The 21,741-nt window shown below is 34.9% G+C and overlaps 1 protein-coding gene and 2 pseudogenes across 3 annotated transcripts; 2 read left to right on the top strand and 1 right to left on the bottom strand.

The window, feature by feature from the left end:
- Positions 1 to 1,350: 1,350 nt before the first annotated feature.
- LOC111299177 (phospholipid:diacylglycerol acyltransferase 1-like) lies at positions 1,351 to 7,375 on the top strand. Of its 2 annotated transcripts, none has more exons than XM_022894217.2 (7): positions 1,351 to 2,196; positions 3,452 to 3,674; positions 3,863 to 4,146; positions 4,843 to 5,170; positions 5,541 to 5,800; positions 6,169 to 6,668; positions 7,044 to 7,375. In XM_022894217.2, exons 1-6 carry the CDS (start codon positions 1,760 to 1,762, stop codon positions 6,650 to 6,652), a joined length of 2,016 nt encoding a protein of 671 aa, XP_022749952.2. In that variant the 5' UTR covers positions 1,351 to 1,759; the 3' UTR covers positions 6,653 to 6,668; positions 7,044 to 7,375. The 2 variants fall into 2 exon arrangements, with proteins under 2 accessions (XP_022749952.2, XP_022749953.2); XM_022894218.2 differs by having other exon boundaries at positions 1,360 to 2,196; positions 7,009 to 7,375.
- A 3,531-nt stretch (positions 7,376 to 10,906) lies between these two features.
- Positions 10,907 to 15,136, top strand: LOC111300374 (nuclear transcription factor Y subunit A-3-like; annotated as a pseudogene). Its single transcript, XR_016329715.1, has 4 exons — positions 10,907 to 12,746; positions 13,536 to 13,648; positions 14,249 to 14,416; positions 14,529 to 15,136. The product of XR_016329715.1 is annotated as a nuclear transcription factor Y subunit A-3-like (transcript).
- Positions 15,137 to 17,070: 1,934 nt separating this feature from the next.
- LOC111300875 (nuclear pore complex protein NUP98A-like) lies at positions 17,071 to 19,373 on the bottom strand (annotated as a pseudogene).
- Between the last annotated feature and the right edge of the window lie 2,368 nt (positions 19,374 to 21,741).

Raw genomic sequence — 21,741 nt, 5'->3', positions numbered from 1 at the left:
TTTGATCTATTTAAACTAACAAAAAATGCGATGATAATAAATAATGTACAAAATGAATATTTATCAAATTTTAATGTTTTTTATTATAGAATAATATAATTATATTCCAAACTGATTTTTAGTAACATTTTTAATAATTTTTATAATATAAATTTAATGTTTATAAAATTTAATATTAAAAATACTTTATCAAACGACATTTCCGATAGTGATGTGTGAAGGGAAGCCGCTTTTAATGCTAGTGAGAGTTCAATAATTTTGTGCATGAGTCATGCGTTTGATATATAACGTGCATCTATATATATATATATATTAAGAATACTTGTTTAATTAAAAAAAATATCTTCCATACATATAAATAACATGACATAACTTAAATGAACAAATTGAATATTATTAACAAATATAATAATGTACCAACATTATATGTTTATATAGACCAAGGTTTTCTCGTGTACGTGTGATATTTCCAATAAAGATGATTAACCACGTGTGAACAATTATAAGCATTAATATTCTTGTTTAATCTCGAGATTATAAGATCAAATTTTAGACTAAAATAATTGGTATCTATACAAAAAAAATGTTTTTAGTATTTTCAGTAGCTCGCCAATAATCATAATAAACAAATAATTAACATTATTTTTCTAAAAGGCAAATAAAAAAATGAAGATATTTGATTTTAACGAGCAAAGTGTACGAGTCCAAAAAAAGTAATGAAGTTGGTAAAATCTGTCATATTGACGTCGTGTAGACCAATCTGTATTTATTTAGACCGTCTTGGGGCTCATGGCCTTGAAGCCGAAAAAGGAAGAAACCAGAAAGCCAGAAGCAGCTTTTATGGCTCTGCTAGTGGCAAAAAACGTTACTCAATCATCGTTAAATCCACCTCGCTTCATCTCTCTTTAAGGATATAAATGATATATTAATATTAATAAATTATTTGAATTTGATTTGAATAAAATTTAAATTTGATTTAATTATTATCGAATCGAGTTTGAATAATTTATTTTATCGATTAAATCGAATTCGAATATTTTTATATTGAATTCGAGTATTTTTATATTCAATTCGAATAATTTATAAATTCAATTAAATTTTTATATTTAAATTTTTATTTATTTTAATTAATAAAATATATCAAATTTAAATTTAAATATAAATAATTAAATTTTTATCGAATATAAAAATTAAATTTATTTTTATATATTTTTTAATTTAATTAAACAAATTCAAATAACTTAAATTCGATATCAAATTTGAATTAAAAAATAAAATTAAATCGAATTCAAAAAGAATATTAAACCATAAATTAAGGGTCGAACTTAAAGTTCAAGTTTTTCACTATATCAGTTCTCTCGGCTCAATTACCGCCAACTCTTTCCCAATGCATCCCCCTCGATTAGCTGACTACCGTCATTCTATCGCCAACCCAGGAAAAGTAAACGGTCAAGAGAGGAAGAGACAGCCTCGTTACTCATTCCGCCCTCCCCCAGAAACAATCGCTTTCACGGTGGGATCCACCGTTAGAGGGATCTAAAAAAAGGAATTTTTCGAGCTTAAATATCAGCCATTCTTGTGCTTCCACTTGTAATCCGCCGGCGACTGTCTTTAACATCACCGGCGTCGATGGTACAAAAAAAAGCCCTTTATCCGATCAATGTGAAGAATCTCAGAATCAGAATTTTTAGTTTCTACTAATGAGCAACCGAGCCCCAACCCAGAGCATATATATAGATCCCATTTTGGCTTTCAAACGATGTCGATTTTGAGGCGGAGGAACGTAACGGATTCCTCAAATTTCCCAAACTCTGAACCCAACATCGAAAAAGAAGATGACAAGAAAAAGCAATACAAGAGCCCCCGAAGAGAAAGGTATAGTTCTAAAAAATGGTCGTGTTGGGACAGCTGTTGTTGGTTCATCGGTTTCATATGTTCGATGTGGTGGTTCTTGTTGTTCTTATACAACGCAATGCCCGCTTCGTTCCCGCAGTACGTAACGGAGGCGATAACGGGGCCGTTGCCGGACCCTCCCGGTGTCAAGTTGAGGAAAGAGGGCTGGACGGTGAATCACCCAGTGGTGCTCGTGCCTGGGATTGTGACAGGTGGGCTCGAGCTTTGGGAAGGGCGCCAGTGTGCTGAAGGGTTGCTTGGGAAACGCCTTTGGGGTGGCTCGTTTGGAGAATTATATAAAAGGTATTAGCTTTTGCTTTTTTTTTCTTTCGAGAATTTTGAGGTTTAGTGTATTGGAGTTATGACGTGTGAGGAAAATGTTTTTTTTATTTTTGATTTTTTCTTAAAAATATTTTAAAGGTCATGAATTAGATCAACGAAGGCTTTTGAGATGTGACTTTAAAGTTCTTTTCTTTTCTTTCTTTGTATTGGTTTCTAACATTAAAACCTTTTTATTGTTGCAAATGATTCTTACTTTGGCTTTATGTTTGCTTATGGGACATTAGAAAGGTAACTTTGGTCCCTCTTACAGCAACTTGATCACTGTACTGTGAGTGACAGTGTGGATTAGAACTTGTACTGGTACCCGGTTGGATCATGTGTTGTATAGTCTGTTCTGTAATAGTTGAAGCTTTTCGCAAGGGGTAAGAACATGTTTAGGAATGCTTACAAAGTTGTTCATAAGGTTGCTGTAAGAATGCAGATTTCATTTTGTTTTGTTGTTCTAGAACTGGAAAGCTAGGGATTTGCCGAGTGGAAACTGACATATTTTGGCTCCAGTTGCTAAAATTGTTGTCTCTATGCGTTCCCCTTTTCTTTTGGTTCCTCTTTTTTCCTTGCCAATCTTTGTTGTTACAGTGTCGGCCACATGGATTGACATAGACAGTAGTTAAAACCGTCAAAATGCTATCATGATTCTTTGCTTTTGATGTTAGTGTTTTCCTGCTAGAGTACTTCACAGGATAATTATTGAAAAAACGTATTTGCTGCTTTGAAGAATCTTTAACTCTTGCCAAGTAAAATACTACCTAAACTCTCCTTAGGCCTTTATTGAATCTAAAATGTTCTGCCAATTCAAGTTTTTTCCTTGTTTGAGGATGTCATTATGCTTTATAACTAGTGGATTGCCTCTAGACTTGAACAAGACCAATCTGTCTTTCCAATGAGTGATTTATTTACTTTATTGCTCTTTAGTCTTTGTAGTAATACTGGCTTCTCTTGATATACAAAGAAGATTATAGGTTTTGCTTCCTGAAATTTTCTGAAAACTTTTCCTTAATCTATGGCATATGGTTGCTATATTGAGTTTTATCTTTTAAATTGTTTTTGGTCACAAAATGAAAATGTCATTAGTTAGAATGGAAATTACTCCAACTTAGACCTGGTATTGCTATTTTCCCTTGTTTCATGTGTTTATCTTCTAACTGTTTGCAAAAGCTAAGTTGTCCATGAAGTTTACTAAATTTTCTTCCACACTGTTCTCCCAATTTCATTGCAGACCATTATGCTGGCTTGAGCACATGTCACTTGATAATGAAACTGGATTGGACCCTCCTGGTATAAGGGTCAGGCCTGTATCTGGACTTGTGGCAGCTGATTATTTTGCAGCAGGTTATTTTGTTTGGGCTGTCCTAATTGCTAATTTGGCTCAGATTGGGTATGAGGAAAAATCAATGTATATGGCTGCTTATGATTGGAGGTTATCTTTTCAGAACACGGAGGTATGCACTTGATTTGAAATTTCTCATTCCTCCCAAACTTATTCTGCCAAATAATTTTGTGCTTATGGAGGTAAATAGACTTTAAATGTTTATCTTTGGTAATTCTGCTGTGCTGATGGTTTGATTAGCATTATGCTTATAACTCCCTAAAATTATCTTATTGCTTCTACTTTATTTGAATAAATCAGGTCAGGGACCAAACTTTAACGAGAATAAAAAGTAACATAGAGCTCATGGTAGCTACAAATGGTGGGAAAAAGGTAGTAGTCGTTCCGCATTCAATGGGAGTCCTGTACTTTCTGCACTTCATGAAATGGGTTGAAGCGCCAGCTCCCATGGGTGGTGGAGGCGGATCAGATTGGTGTGCTAAGCACATAAAGGCAGTAATGAACATTGGTGCGCCCTTTTTAGGTGTTCCAAAATCGGTCTCACTGCATTTTTCTATTGAAGTCAGGGATATAGCCATGGCCAGGTACTTCGATTTTTTTTTTTTTTTGTGTGGAAAAAGAATATTTCTTGTCTTGGTGTGGATTGTCATATTACTACTGCTATCTTTGTCAACCAATCGGCATAAAATTCTGATGCTAACTATGACACCATGCTTTCTGTCACTACAGATCTTGTGCTTGCAAATATGTCCTTGTGAGAAAGAACTAACTTTTCTAATGCCTTTTTCTTTTATGGCATCGGTTTATTGAAATAATGTTGTTTCAATTCTTAAATCAGTAATAAATCTGGCCTTTCTAAAGGCTTCTATTATGATAGTGGATTGATGTTATTATTTCTTGAGTGTACAAAGTAAAAGGATAAATCAGTCTGTAGGAATCACTAAAATTTGCAATCTTAATCCATTTTGCATCTCTATCCCTCAATCCTTTTGGCCCTGCTTTTGTCTTTTTCTTAATAACAGTCATTTCATGCAAGCCTTTACTATAGTTAGTTTTGGTTGTATATTCTGTTATAAACATTGGAGTGTTTTAATTTCTTCTTAAATCATGTGATTCTCCAAAATGGTGCAGTCATGCTGTCAAGCATGGTTTTGCACCCTAAACCGTATCGGTTTGCTCTGCTCTCACTCTTGGCAAAACCTAAAATAGTTTTTCAGTCATGATGAAGTGCAAGTCTACTTTGCTTCGGGAGCTTGATGAAATGCTAATTGTTAAAACAGGGCTTTTGCACCAGGTTTTCTGGACAAAGATGTACTTGGTCTTCAAACTTTTCAGCATTTAATGCGGATGTTTCGTACATGGGATGCCACTTTGTCAATGATACCAAAAGGTGGGGACACTATCTGGGGTGGGCTTGATTGGTCACCAGAAGGAGGAAGCTTTAACTGTAGTGCGAAAAAGTTGAAGAACAATAGCACTCATAATACAGGTCAAAACGCAAACAGCAATTTGGGTGATATGAAAGGTGTGAATTATGGGAGACTTATTTCATTTGGGAAAGATGTGGCTGAGGCACATTCCTCCAAAATTAAGAGGGTTGATTTTAAGGTAATGTCCAAGTTATGATTAATTATCTTTATAAAGTGAAATCAGATGGATGATCTTTCTCTCTTTCTCTCTCTCTATTTCTTCTCTTTTAACAATGATCATTTTCACCAATTGCCACTAATCCAAGTTTTCAAGATCATGTGACTAAAATTTGCTGAGTTTTTTTAACGGAAAGGAAAAAAATATGTGCTGAACTTTCACCTACTTGTATGTGAAATGCATGTATGCCAACTGGAAGATTTTATTCATTAAAATGCAATAATGAAAGGACGACTATTATACATTGTGCTTTTTGGTTTGCATGCTAGGAAGATAATCAGTTGCTTAGTCTGTAGCTTGGAGTTTATTTATGATTATTGTTGATTAGCAGGATGTTGAGAAGGGTGATAAGCTTGCCAACTCAAGCAACTGTGATGTTTGGATAGAGTATCATGAAATGGGCAATGGCGATATCAAAGCAGTTACCGATTACAAAGTTTACACTGCTGGATCAATTTTGGATCTGCTTCATTTTGTTGCCCCCAAGTTGATGGCACGGGGAGCTGCTCATTTTTCGTATGGGATAGCTGATAATTTGGATGACCCAAAGTATGCACACTACAAATATTGGTCAAACCCCTTAGAAACAAAGTGAGGTTTTTCAACTTTTCTCAGTTATTCTAGTTGGCTTTGGTTTTTCTCTTAGTGCAATAATTGGTTTTTATAGTACTTGGATTAAATCTAAACTGTTCTTTTAGAAAAACTCTAGTTTGAAGGAAGTGATCAACTGTGATATTGTAGCTTTTAATTGGTTGAGTTTGTATAATTAACCAATCCCATAGCTAGCTCATTAAGATTGCAAAAGTTGTGATTAATATTTTAAATTGTTATCCTTTTGAGTTTTGTCATTAAAAGCTGTTGAATCTTTTATACTGCTAGGCTGTCCCTGCCCCTCCCCCCCTCTTCTCTCTCTTTCTCTTTCTCTATGTTTTCTTAACAAGTGCCATATGATTTTGCAGGTTGCCAAATGCTCCGGACATGGAAATCTACTCAATGTATGGAGTTGGTATCCCCACTGAAAGAGCTTATGTCTACAAATTAACTACTGCCCCTGATTGCTATATTCCGTTTCAGATAGACACCTCAGTAATGGGTGATAGTGAAGAGTCATGTCTAAAAGATGGTGTTTTCTCTGTTGATGGAGATGAGACAATTCCTACTTTAAGTGCAGGTTTCATGTGTGCAAAAGGTTGGCGGGGTAAAACCAGATTTAATCCTTCAGGAATTCGTACTTACATAAGGGAGTACAATCATGCCCCTCCGGCTAATCTTCTAGAAGGTCGAGGCACCCAAAGTGGAGGTCATGTTGATATATTGGGGAACTTTGCTTTGATTGAGGATATAATCCGAGTAGCAGCTGGGGCCACTGGTGAGGACCTGGGTGGAGACCGTGTTTATTCTGATATTTTTAAATGGTCTGAAAGGATCAACTTACAGCTCTAGGTTCAGGACTCAGGAGGTAAGCAATCAAAGGTCAAAGTTGAATGCATAGATTAATTGAAATATCATCTCCAACTTGATATTTAGGGAGTTATGAAGCTTTTTCTTCACAATCAAGCTGGCTTAATAAGGGAACGTGATTAAGTAAAATGAAAAATAAATTTTGAGAACACTTGATTAGAAGGCCAGTGTTGCCACAAATTCAGTGTACTGCTATTGAAATGTATATCATCTGCTTAATCATCTGGAAAATAATACTTGATTAACCAAAGAGAAGATTATCTCTCATATTGAGCTATTTCTTCAATTCATGCTTGTCTGTTTTGTGATGTTATTTGCTTTTTCAATCATTCTTTCAGTGATGACAAAGATCTTCTTTCACTTCCTCCTGCAGTTAACCTTACGAATTGAACTATACCCATTGTTGTTGGCGGTGGCAGACGTCGTCGTGGGCACTCAGTTTATTGCTTGCGTTGAACTAATGAAGTGCAAGAAATGGGATTGAGCTCTTCACAGATGTTGTATTCTCCTTCTGTTGTACTTGAAAAGTTCTTTCTTTTGTTTCTGCAATGCATCAAATTGTAGTGCATGAAAATGGCGTCCCTCCCTATGACATGCCAGGCACCTTTAATTCTAGCTAGGAGCACTTACCTTGATCTTCAGATATTTATATTCTATTAATTTATTGTTATAGCAGTTCATAAATTCATACTCTTGTCTTTCTTCTCCCTTCTGAAATAATTATGAATCTCTTTCTCTATGCTTGATGTGTGCGTGCCTGTGCGTGCCTGTGCGTGCTTGTGCCCTTGCCTCGTTGCTCCCTTCAGGCAACGCGCTTTCCATGCAGAAATACCAACAGTTCAGCGTTTATTTTTCCCATATTAATTGAGCTGTTGTGCTCTGCTTTCGGAACATTAAGCCTCCTCGAAGAAAGCATGGGAAATGGTGTTAGTTATTAATAATCAACAATTGGTGTCAAATTATGAGATTGATTTTCGGACTCATTCAAAATTCAGAATTTTTTATTCATGAAAAATAATTTGAACAAATTTAATTTTGTTTTTTTCGAATATAAAATCTTAGTTACAAATTTTATTTTGGTTAACTTGTAGGTCTGCTGACATGGATTTTTTTTGCTTACATGGATTGCATATGTGGAAATTTCATGCTTGAAAATGCCAAGTTATTTCCTTTTAATTTTTTTTTTCTCTTTCTCTCTCTTTCTCTCCATCTCTTCTTCCTCTCCATTCACTTTGAATCTTTAAAACCACCCACCAAACAACACGAAAAATAACCGTGCGAAGTTTTCTTTTAATTTTTAAAATGTATTTATTTGTATTGACATTTGATATCGACTCTTATTGTATAGTATCCGTATGCTATATTTTTCTTAATTTTGTTTTGTATTTTTTATATTTAAAACCATTATGAATTGAATCTTAATTATTAAAATTAATAATTTAATATTTTATTAACGTATCATACAATTTAACTTTGAACATATGAACGAATACAATGGTACAAAGAAAACTTTATAACTTTTATGTTTTATATATATATATATATATATTTTGGAGCGTTCTTAGTGCATTGAACAGGAGAAAATTTATTATAAAAAAAGAAAAAAGGCTTGGCTTGATGAGTGAAGTAATCACTTTTAGGATTATTTTGATTGAAGACACGAAGTTACAACCAATCTTCCTTTTAGTCGTTATCAAGAAACTAGTGGTAGTGGGTTTGACTGCTTTACTAATTTCGGATCAAATTCTGAGCATTACCTCTAAACCAACTTGCTCACTAAACTAAGCAAAGGGTCATCTTTATTGACTATTAAACCTTGCACAAGGAAAGAATAACATACTAATTAGAAATAAATACAAACAAATGAATTTCTAACCACTAGTTAAGCATTAGATTTTATGTTAAATAAATTTTACCGGCCGGTCTGTATTACTAAGAAAATATATGCTATTCAATTTTTTCACAAGAAAAGTCGAAGCTTTGAGAACAAAAAAAAAAAAAAAATATATATATATATATATATAAAAGTATTGAAAATCGAACTATCATCTTATGAAATTATTTCTTATAATAAAAAATCAATAAATATTTAACTTAAAATATTTTAGATTTATTTTTCGTTTAATATCTACTCATGTTTTCGATTGTGCATGGTATTTTTTTTAACCAAATTTGACAAACATAAGATCTAGCAAATATAATATTAGATTTTAAGCATTTTATTTTATTTTTGTTTTGTTATATCTCATTTAATAAGAAAACATGAGAATTAAAAACATAAATAGCAAAAATATAATGTGGATTTTTTCTTTTTTTTAAGAAAGTATGATGAGGACACAATTTAAAGGAGACTTTTAAGTATTTTCCCTTTTGTTCAAATAAGTTCTTTTTTTTTTTGGGGGGGGGGGGTGAGAAATTCATACTTCTTTTTTACTCTTTTTAACTATATATAATGAAGACAAATGCTTTCCATGATTTCCTCCACCATGTTTTCCTCCATGCTTTAAGCATAATTATTTTCCTTCCATTTTGTTATGTATATATAAAGTGGCTTTTGATCAAGTGTAAAAGAGAAACATTAAGTTTCATCAAAATCAAGTCTTTCAAATATGTAGTCCTTCAATTTCTTCAAGTTGATATCTTGTAAAAACTCTAATCTGAAGTTGGTTTTTTTTTAATGTTTCAATGCCTCTTTTATATATTTATTCCTCTTCTATCTTCTGGTGAAAAGTAACTAGCATCTTATACCAAATATAAAAAAAAATGTTGATTTCGGGTGTGTTTACTCCATTTGGTCTGGATAAAAGGATAAGGTATTGAAGCTATTTTTTTTTTAATGCATGTTAGTGCATTAATTAACCAATGGGGATTGCTAATTATGTTTTAGCTAGATTTAATTATGGAGTAAAAGATTGGATATTTTACGCCTTTGTTTTTATTATTTTTTTATATAATTATGTTAATGATGAAGTGAAATTGGAAGTTTAAAATTTCATATTATTTTTGGGTTATGCCTATGCAAGATGAAATTGAAGATTTTAACAAAGAAATGGGAATTTTAGGAATTTATAATTATGTTTTTTTGGTACAAGATTTAATATGTTTTAAATAACGTATGCTGACTAGGTCATAAAAACAATGACAAATACTTTAATGGTAAATTAAAAAAAAATACACTTAAAAGATTTTATGTAAGGTTTGCCCTAAATATGTACAGTGCAGCCGTGAAGGGCGACTTGCTGTGATAAAATAAGCCATAAAAGGACGCAAGGGAATGAGTGTGGCTCCCACAAACATCGGAAACAATCATTAATGAAAAAAAAAAAATGAAACCAAAGGTAGAGAAGAAAGCTGTTTGTGTTTGTGTCAAGGATGGATTTTATGGGAGGATTTTAAGGGAGGTGGGCGGAATTATAATTCTAAAGCTTTTTTTTTTTTTTTTGTTTTCCTAGAAAGTAATTGAAGAAAAAAAAAAAAGGATTGGAGTATTACTCTCAATTTCAGTGATAAAAAAATTTAAAGAGAGAGAGAGAAGGGTGGTTGGAGAGCTTTCAAGAGAGGAAACGTGCCTAAGTTCGTCCAACAGAACAATTATTTACTTCTGCTTCATGCCTAGCTCATCGGATGCCATAGGTCCAATTTTTTTTATTTATCTGATTCAAGCTTATCGTTTCTTTACTTAACCCTATCACTACTACTATATATAATATATATATATATATATATATTTTTTTCTTTCGCCTCATTTCCTCTCCTTTCTTTTTATTTTCTTTCTTATTTTTAATATATCCCCTGATACATTTATTATTTGCCTTATAAGTGTGGTTTTGTTTTCTTACTGTTTTTTTTCCTCGAATTGATGCTGGTGATAATGATGAAGAAGTTATTTCTGTTCTATGTAGAAGTTGGGAAAGTTGTTCTTGGTAAAGTGGTTCCGACAGTCGTTGTTTATGTTTTTCCTTTTTTTGGCTTTTTGTGTGCGGCGTGTTTTTCACTTTATATGTAAGGTTCTTTTAGCTGCTGCGGGACTGCTTCATGAAACATGCCTAGAAGCATTACCTTGTCCGTACAGTTGTTGTCCGTACAAAATAAACTTTGTATCCACCCTGCCCTTTTGTCTCTTGCTCTTAGAAAGGGGTAATTCTTGGTCAGCTCTTCTTCTTCTTCTTCTTCTCCTTTGGCACAACAGAGTTTCTGGATGAACTTGGATTTTATTCAGCAAAGATTTGGTACTTGGATTCTTAATCTGCAAGGATATTTTTTTTTGTTCATTAGAGTTACTGATTTTGAAACACTATTTTTTTCCTTTCTTATCAAAGTTTCCTCTTTATCTTGTTGACTGGTTTGTATTCCCTCTCAAGCTCTCAAATCTTTTATGGTTCTTGTATTGATTTATGCTGCATGCCATTTTGAAGCCCCTTAGGTTTTCTTTTTGGCCAGTCCTATTAGTTCCATAGCTAAAAGTCTATTTTTCTTGCAGTTTATTGTCTCTAAAACCTAGGGTTTTCCTCTAACTCATTCGAATTTGTAATTGCTTTGCTATTTTATTCATCGAAAACCATCATTTATTTGGTGGATTTGTAGTCTAGGCTTTTAGTTATAGAATGTCAAATCTTTTGAGTCGCAGTGGCGAAACTGTTTGCAAATTATCTGGTTTTTCACAACTAGTTGCATGCAGAGTAAAACTGCTATAATTTTACCGGGTTGACTTTCTGAGCATGCCTGATAACTGCACAAATTGCTTCATTTTCTTGTTGAAAATTGACATGTAACGACGATGATGTCTAAATATGTTTCAGTTGCTCCATAGATCTAGAACATGTTATCGAATCTGGTTTCTGATTCTTTTGAATATGATATATCTATTATGGAATGTGATTTCTAAAAGCCTATTATGTTCTTTTGTTTCTTTTTCTTTTCTGTTTAAGAATTTGTAAATACATGCTTTTCTTTTGAATTCTACTTTTGGTCACGCTCATAAATGCTTAATTTCTTGTAATCCCTTCGTGAGTTTTATGTATCTGATGTCTACAGCTGAATGAGTTGTTGATTGAAATAAGCATCAAAACTATTACCTTCTTCATGATTGCCAAGTGAATTCCTGTTCAAATTACACTCCCCAAATGGTTTGGTGCACTTGGTTGCTCTTATCACCATATTTGAACCACTAACTTCGTTGATGTATATGTTCATCTGTTTTTTTTTCCCTCAAAATTTTGATGATTTGGAAAATTACATGACTGAAGCAAAGGAACACCCCATCAATGTTCTTTTTATTCTTCTTGTCTGTGTGTTTTACTCAAATGTTAATAAGTTGTCGACTATTACATTGAGAATCTAGCTTGTGATTTTGGTTCTTGTGATATACTTAGAGTTTCATGCAATTATGGGGGCCATAATCGTTCTGAATAGTTTTGTCGCTTTTGTTCATTTTATGTTTGGGTTGTTGCTGCTTCATGGGTTTTCTTTACACTAGCAAATTTTGGCCTTACTAGTTTTTTTGCTTTTGACATTTACTTGGACATGTGTGCTGAACTTGTGTTTATAGTGTTCCATCTCCATTGGTTCTTGTGCAATGGTAGTTTTATTTGGTGATCGGAAATCGTGTTGATTACATTCATATTTTGAGTATAACTTAGACTTTCACAGCTCATTCTATGTCTTTCCCCTTTTAGTAGTTAAACTTGGAGTGAGACAGAAAGAATCTGTTTGTTGATAAGGATCTTCTGAGTGTTGCATCAAAATTCAAGACAATTGATGAATTAGATGGCGATTCGGGTTCAAAACTTGCCAAAGAAAAATTGTGACGCAAGTTCTCTTCATTCCTTATCCCATATATCTATTAGTGGCCCACCATGGTGGAATTCAAACGAGCAGCTAAATACTGCACAGTCTTCATCCCAGAATATAAGCTTGAAAGTCGAAACCCCCTCCCAACTCTACCATAATGCAAAGCATTTACATCTTCAACTACCAGTCCAGGGATCGACATCAGCTCAAGCAATATTTGGTCAATCTCATCATGAAGAGGGTGTCATAGGAGTTACCAATTCTCATTGCAATTCATCTGAATCTGGTATTGATGCTTCTGGAAACTAGTGTGATTTGTTGGGAATTTTCTTTCTATATTATTTTCCTTCTATTTTCACCACTATTCTTGCTTGGTAGCTGCCGTCAACTATTGAATTTTATCAAATGCTTTGGGGGCTAAGAAACACTCTAAAATACAACAGATATCTCTGCTCGCCGTACAAGTGCTTCACTTTGACTTTGGTTGATATGGCTAATGATCAGTAGCTGGAGAAGATATGAACTTTTGGAAGAATTTGTTTTTTAGTGATGTCTTAGTTCTTATAGTTGATTCTTGCAAGCGAACATGACAATTTGTGTACATGTTATAAAATATTAATAATTTATGTATTTATATTATATTTTATATAAAATTTATATATTATAATTTATGTTGATATAAAAAATATGAAATATTTTTTTTTTGTTAAATTCATATATAATTTTTGTTAAAATTTAAATCTATATTACTTTTATATATTTTTTTATGTTGTATCACTATATTATGTTTTAATTGCCAAGTCTACTTGCAAGTATAGCAAATAGGATTCTTGTTGTTGATGCTTTATTCTTTTGTTAGATGTCAGGTGACTGCTTGACACTTGTGTTCTGTTGTTACACAAAACTTGTTGATGGCGTTCTATAAATTTCTCTCATCATTGTTGATGCATTAGTGTGCTTTGTTTCAGATTTTGAATGGCCTGAAAGGGATTTCTAGACAGAGAGGGAAGCCTGTTGTCAAGCTTAACAGTTTAACAATGTTTGTCTGATATCATAATTGTTTCTCATGCATCAGGTCAGGATGAAAGTTATAGGAAGGACATAGAGGGTCGAATGAAGCCAGTTTACTTGCTTAAAAATCCAAACACTGTGTTCAGCCCTTCTCATCCAAATTATAACCATTCGATGGTATGTTTTGCAGTCATTATGAAGTAATTTTGTTGGCTTTGTTTTAAATCGATATTTTTCTTCCCATTTCGGGCCTGTTCTCCAATTCCTTACGCTGATGCTTACTTTGGTGGGCTATTTACTCCATATGGGCAACAGGATTTTGTACGATCTCCTCATCAGTGAATTATTGTAGCTTGCCATTGATCTCAATTTTTTTTTTTTTGTATTGAGATTATTGGGATTTGAATCCTGATTATTGAAATTAAAAGTTTAATACTTTACTAGCAAATCATGCTGCTTCTGTCTACGCATTGGTTACTGGTGGGAATATTTTCTTTTCTATGAATTATTTTTGGCATGTTAGTAATCACTTTTTATCAGACCAAGATTGCTTCTTAATTACTTTATAGGACTTTTTGCAGTATGCTGTTTCACGACCAATTGATATTTCTTATCTGTGGGTCTGATAGGCTTCGATAAGCTCTAATTCTTTTCTTCTACCACCATTCCTGCCCCTCTAGTGTTATTCTAGGTTTCACCTTGTTTACCGTATAATCTTTCTTGTGACTATTTTTCTTCTTATGATCGATGTAACGTGATTTAATTAAATTTGATCAGATTCAGGGCCAGATGGCAGGAAGTGGAGCTACACGAATCCCGCTGCCTCTTGATCTTGCAGAAGATGGGTTCATTTATGTCAATGCAAAACAATATCATGGGATTCTCAGAAGGAGGCAGTACCGTGCAAAGCTTAAGGCGCAAAACAAACTCGTCAAATCTCAAAAGGTAATATTGAATTCGTTTAGGCATTTGTTTTACTTCCCAGTGCTATCGTTGGTGCCATGGATAATATAACAGCCTAAATCCACTGATCGGCTTTGGTTTGAATTAAATGCAGCCATACCTTCATGAATCTCGACATCTTCATGCACTGAATAGGGTTAGGGGAAGCGGTGGACGTTTTCTTAGCAAAAAGAAGCTCCAACAGCCTGATGCAACTTTTAACCCAAGTTCCGAATGCATCTCTGATGCTAGCTGCTTGGACCAAAAGAATAGTAGATCAGAACTTTGAGAGGCGATGCTCAAGCACGGCAGAATATACTGGTTCAAGTACAAGCTGCTGTGACATCACAAGTGTCTCCAACGGTGATGGCAATATCCAGCAGCCAGAACACAGATTCCAAGACAACTCTCCTCGTGTGGGCGGCCACATGCAAGGCAGTGGTGGCAGTTTGTGCAATGGAATACAGCACTGTGCTTCAGTTGTCCGGTGAGCAGAGGGCAGCAAAGAAGACGGCAACTCATTCTTGGCTTTATCAAACTATCACTCCGTCAATTATCTTTCATGCATATGTAGTGAAAAGTGTCTCTGAGTGACTGTACACTGTCGTGAAATTTCTTCTAAGTTTCTATCTTCTGCTTTTACATTCTAGGAATGTCGAAAAGAGTTTGGCTTTGAATTTATTCGGGAGATCCTTGACTTGGTCTTCCTTTTCATGATTGTTATTCATGTTAGTCTATGTAAAAACATGCATAATTTCAGATAATTTGTAAGCAAACAAGTGATTACCCTCTTTTTTCAGATCCGTTGTCCTTGCGTATGATTTTGTGAACTGTGGAGCACTAGGGTTTCTGTTGTAGTTGACCCATCAGCCATAGTATCAGCCTTTCTCAATGCAAAGAAATAATGTCCTACACCAAACATGTCACAGGGAGCTGATTACAAAGTTTACACTGCTGGATCAATTTTGGATCTGCTTCATTTTGTTGCACCCAAATTGATGGCACGGGGAGCTGTTCATTCTTCGTATGGGATAGCTGATAATTTGGATGACCCAAAGTATGAACACTACAAATATTGGTCAAACCCCTTAGAAACAAAGTGTGGTTTTTCAACTTTTCTCAGTTATTCTAATAGGTTGTAACTTTTTTCTAGGTGCAATAATTGGTTTTTACAGTAGTCTGGGTTAAATCTAAACTGTTCTTTTAGAGAACCTCTCTAGTTTGAACGAAGTGATCAACTGTGATATTGTAGCTTATCATTGGTTGAGTTTGTATCATTAACCAATCCCATGGTTAGCTTATTAGGATTGCAAAGTTGCGGTTAATATTTTTGACCTGTCACTGATAGTGACAGTATCCATTCTCGATCCCAAGGATTCTGCCAATTTAATTGTTTGTCTTTTGATCGCTTGTTTGGTTTGCTGTTACAGAGCACAGAGCAATTTTAAACTTTTATCCTTTTGAGTTTTGTCATTAAAAGCTGTTGAACCTTTTAAACTGCTAGGCTGTCCCTGCGCCTTCCCCCCTCTTCTCCCTCTTTCTCTTTCTCTATGTTTTCTTGACAAGTGCCATATGATTTTGCAGGCTACCAAATGCTCCAGACATGGAAATCTACTCAATGTATGGAGTTGGAATCCCCTGCTTATGTCTACAAATTAATTATTTGCCCTGTAACACTTCAATCTCATATCGGGAGGCTTTGAGGATTTGGTATAATAATTAAGTAGAGACTTAAATTCAAATTTGTGAGACATTTTTTTTGAAATAAATTATAAGATTTTTGGGTTAAAACAAATAATATCTTATAGATTAGGTGCGGGTCTTTATAAATAGTACCAAAATGGAGACAAGAGCTAAATACTATATGGTGTGAGCTAACTCTAAAATTTTACAGTTGGAGCCATTTTTGAATCTTAACGGTGTGATCTTATGATCTGAGTGTGCTTTGTGTGAAACTTGCCGTCTGATGTGATTTTGTGATTTGTTTAACACTCCAATCCCACATTGAGAGGTGTCATAACGTCTAGATCTGGGAGATCTATCGCTAGACATTGACTTAAGGATTCACCATCAATCTTTTTTATTTAGGTGCGATTGGTCACCTAAGGAATCTATCCTTTCAGGAAACACCTAAGTTTAAGGGTCCCTAAAAGAATAAGTTTGGGTCTACTAACCAGAATAGGATTCGGGAGTTTGATTACGTGTGAGGAAGTTTATAACACCCTCACAACGCCCATCAAAATATGGTACCAGCTTAATTTTGCGTTATCTAATAAGCCTTAACAATTTACTAAGTAGTTAATTATAGAAAATTATTCCCAATTGACTCTAATACTTTTAGCAAAAAATTAAAAAAATTTTCTTACTTCAAGAGTATGCAAGAAAATTACTGTTTCACTTACAGAGGCTTCATCGTTGGATTATTTAACATTAAAAAAAATTCAAGAAAAAAAAGGAAAAGAAAAAAAAATGATTGCTTCTGTACATGAAAAATTGATACTTTCAACTTTTATCCAAAAATTCATTTTTGAAATTTTAATTTCGAGGAAAATTGATACTTTCAACTTTTCCTCAAAAATTCATTTTTGAAAACTTATTTTTAAGGAAAATTGATACTTTCAACTTTTCTCCAAAAATATTTTTTAGAAAACGTATTTTCAAAAAAAATTGATAGGCAACTTAGTCCGCCTTTATGAAAGGTGTCAAGAAGTCAACAAGGGCGAAATTTTAATAGGAGTAGGTTTGTCTACAACAGGCATGCTAAACAGATGGTGCAGTCCCAACCTGCATAATGGAAATTTGAGAAATTACATGGAGTGTTCCATAGGGGTTTGTAATAGTTACGGGTTGTACTGTAGTAGCACTCTGTGTAGCAGACAAATTCGGTAAGGCAATATTACTCTAACCAAAAATGCCTGATCCACCACCTGATTGTGTCAGACCAAAATTGCTAAAGCTGAAAGCACCACTGGTCTGAACTGGCTGAGCTGGCTGAAAAAGTGAAGCAAAAGTGGGAGTTGTTGGGCCAAATGCAGATGGGTTACTAGAAGGAGCCACCGATAGAGAACTCGAAAACATATTCCCACTAAAACCAAAGGAATGTGTATTGAAAATGCTTATTTGACCAAAGTTACTAGTGTACTGTCCAACGGTAGAGGTCACATGCCCAAAAGCATTGCCTGTCTGCCCAATTGCAGGGGTAGAATTGAACAGAGGGGATGTCTGACTGCTACTAAAATTTAAACCAGTAGCAAATGCTGGAGTTGTTATCGGAGCTCCATCAATACCAAAAATGGATGGCAAAGTTAAAAATAAATGAGTGACGGATGAGCTAAAAAGAGATGGACCAGTTTCAAATGTAAGAGTTACAGATGAACTAAATACTGAAGTTGTTGACGAAGTTGGGCCAAAAAAGCTTGATGATGTTGATTGAAAAAGATTTGATGTAGTAGTCGAGGTTGTAAAACCTGTACTATTAAAAGATGGTGATTTTAGGCTAAATGGATTGGTACTTATGCTACTGGAAAAAAGATTTATAGATGTTTGACCAAACGTTGAAGAAGAGCCAAAAAGACTAGTAGGTGCGGTTGACACAGCAAAGCCAATCATTTCAGAAGGCTGAGCAACTACTTGTGGTCCACCTTTATCCTCTAGTTTATAATTCTTCCATCTTAAGTCCTCATGACTTTTATCTTTGTAAACAGGCATCACTGATATTGACTCCAGTTTTGCAGCTGGCTGTGCATTACTCTTACCATTTACTTTAGTTGTAAGTGTGTAAGGAGCTACTCTACTTCCCCCACGTTGACCTCCAAATGATGATTGGCCAAAGCTAGTGCTTCTAAATGCTGGTATAGAAGATTAGGTTCCAAAAAGAAAACTTGAGGCTCCAAATGTAGTGGTTCCAGAAGGAGAATTACGAATGTTGGTGTTGATTGGCCAAAAGCTAGGCTAGACCCAAAGCTGAATGAAAGAGTAGAAGATGCTCTAAAAGGAAAAGTGTTTGAAACCTCAAAAGTAGGAGGGATGGAACCCTCAAATGTAGAACTAGAAGAACTAAAAATAGGAGTGTTAGAAATGCCAAAAGTAAGTGTGTTTGATGCTTCAAATGTGCTTCCTGTTCCAAATACCTGGGCATTAGACACACCAAATGCAATTTCAGTGCTCTCGAATGCTGGACTTTCAGTTGAACCAAATACAAAGGTGCTTATAGCACCAAAGGCAGGGGTGCTTGTGGAACCAAAGGTAGGGGTGCTCATGGCACGAAAAACAAGAGTACTAGAACCAAATACAGATTGACTTGAACCAAAAGGTATGGAGGAACCAAATATACCACTACTAAATACAGGCTGTGATTGTTGTGTTGTGACGATGGGGGCTTCCTCTTTATTTTGCTTCTCTTTTTTCTTCCCCTCTCTATTTTTGTTGCTTTGTTGCTGTTTATAAGATCAGATCAGAAGAATTTCTAATCAGATCAAAGTCTTCATTCGACTGGGTTATCAAAAACTTAAGACTCATCCTACCTCATATTAAAACCTATAGAAACTCTACAACCTTCAATTTAGGACCAAAGATATAATTTTTTTATTTTTTATCACTAAATTTTGTTAAACTAATGATAAATCTAATAAACAGATAAATCAACTAAAAAAATTAAAGAAAAATAAAAAAATAAAAATAAAAATAAAAGTCAATTAGGCCTGCTAGTTGGATCATAAACCAGGTCCAATGGGTTTAGACCCAAACTTCATTGGACCAGGCCCAATGGGCTTGGGTTCAGACTAAAAAGGGTGTCTACAAGAGGCTTGAAGGATTTATGATTTGTGAGGCTTAAAAGATCTGTAATCTGTGTGTGTTTTGTGTTGAGTTTACCCAACGTTTGGTGTAATTCAATAGATCTGTGTACTTTATGTTGGGTTTGATGAGACGAAAAGCTATAACGCCTCAATCCTAATATCATATTAGGAGGTTCGAAAGATCTATTATGATATTTAAGTAGAGGTTTAAACTCAAATTTATATTCATGTTTTTTGTGAGATAAAAACGTAAGACTTTCAGGTTAAAGCGAACAATATCTTGTAGGTTGTGTGCGAGTCTCGACAGCCTCTTATTGCTATATTTTGATTCAGATAGACACCTTAGTAGTGTGTGGTAGTGAAGATTCATATCTAAAAGATAGTGTTTTCTTTGTTGATGGAGATGAGACAGTTCTTGCTTTAAGTGCACGTTTCATGTGTGTGAAAGGTTGGTGGGGTAAAACTAGATTTAATCTTTTAGGAATTTGTAGTTACATTAGGGAGTATAATCATGCCCCTTTGGCTAATCTTCTAGAGGGTCGGGACACCCAATATGGTGGTCATGTTGATATATTAGGGAATTTTACTTTGATTGAGGATATTATCTGAGTAACAGCAGGGGCCGTTAGTGAGGATCTGGGTGGAGATCGTGTTTATTCTGATATTTTTAAATGGTCTGAAATCATCAACCTATAGCTTTGGATTCAGGACTCAGGAGGTAAGCAGTCAAAGGTCAAAGTTGAATACATAGATTGATTAAAATATCATCTCCAACTTGATATTTAGGGAGCTATGAAGCTATTTCTTCACAATCAAGCTAGCTTAATAAGGGAAATTTATTAAGTAAAATGCAAAATAAATATTGAGAACACTTGATCAGTTATTAAGAAGGCTTGTGTCGCCACAAATTCAGTGTACTGCTATTGAAATGTATATCATTTGCTTAATCATCTGAAAAATAATACTTGATTGACCAAAGAGAAGATTATCTCTTATATTGAGCTATTGCTTTGATTTTTGCTTGTCTCTTTTGTGATGTTATTTGCATTTTCAATCATTCTTTCAGTGAAGACAAAGATCCTCTTTCATTTCTCCATGGGGTTTACCTTATGAATTGAACTATATCCCTTGTTGGTGGTGGTGGTAGACGTCATCGTGGGCATTCAGTTTGTTGCTTGTAATAAGTGAAGGAAATGGGATTGAGCAATTCATAAATGTTATATTCTCCTTATGTTGCACTTGAAAAGTTCTTTCTTTTTGTTTTTGCAATGCCTTAAATTGTAGTGTATGAAAATGGCATCCCTCGTTATGACATGCCAGGCTCCTTTAATTCTAGCTAGGAGGACTTACCTTGATCTTCAGATATTTATATTCTATTAATTTATTTGTTATAGCAGTTCATAAATTCATATTCTTTCTTCTCCCTTCTGAAATAATTATGAATCTTTTTCTTTGTTTTTAATGTATGCGTGCTTGTGTATGTGTCACGGGCTCTGACCTTAGACTCAGAATCGTGCTGCCTTAGGTTTGAAATCTTCTCATTTATGCCTAAGTCAGCCTAAAACAAAAGCGTGCGGGCACTAGAACAATGGGAAGGGCTGATTACGTAAGTTAAAGAGAAATAAGATAACAAGGCAGAATGCTAAAAATATGCTCTGTATTCATTAAAACAGAAGTGTTTGATGATGTACAAATAAAGGTGGAGCAGCCCTCTATTTATAGTTGAGGCTCTAGCTACACTTAATGGCAATATCCCTAAAATCAAGGCTAAAATCAAGGGATTACAAAGATTACAATCAATTAGGATTCTAACTCCTAAATTTTAGGGTCAACCAAATCTGTTAGAAGGCTCCTGCTGATCCTGTAGGCTTTTAGAAGAACTTATGTATCTCCCCCCTTAGGCCCTTCTAAATGTGGTGCGGGCATCCTACAGGCCAGGCCTTAGCCTCACAGGTTGGCCTGCAAGCTATGCGGGCATTCTAGCCTTGTCTCCTAGGCCTTGCGTGCAAATACTCGCCAGCGCGTCTGGTGTGAGAGCCTCAACCACTGACTTGCATGCTGGTGCGCTTGATGTGCCTGACGTACCTACCCAGGTCTTGAAATTCTCTCTCATCTGATTACGTAACACCCTCGTTGAGTCTTCTGTATGGTACTACCTGATCTGGTCCCTAAATTACCATAAGTCTTCTGTTGGTTCCCAGCTGGCCTCACTGTCTGGAAGTCTCTTCTAACGTATCGAGTACTCTTGTATTAGTTGGTAGTTTTTTCATCTCACCTCTCAATCAGCTATGATGCTGTGGTCTTCCTTCTCATATGAGGCCCTTGCTCCTAATGGCACACGCTTTGACTCTGCTCGTCCTGGATCTTCATCATCCTCATAGAACAGCTTGAGCATGCTTACATGGAACATCGAGTGTACTCTCAGCTTAGGTGGCATATCCAGCTTGTAGGCAATTTTGCCTACCCTCTTGACTACTCGAAAGGTCCCTCATACCTCTGGACTAGGCCTTTTTGCAGCCCCTTATGGCACAC

Source organism: Durio zibethinus, chromosome 18, assembly GCF_047325235.1.
Source record: "Durio zibethinus cultivar Kanyao isolate XHJ-2024 chromosome 18, ASM4732523v1, whole genome shotgun sequence".
NCBI classification, from domain to species: domain Eukaryota; kingdom Viridiplantae; phylum Streptophyta; class Magnoliopsida; order Malvales; family Malvaceae; genus Durio; species Durio zibethinus.
The sequence above is the reverse complement of the archived record's forward strand: the minus strand, read 5'-3'. Positions and strand labels throughout refer to the sequence as shown.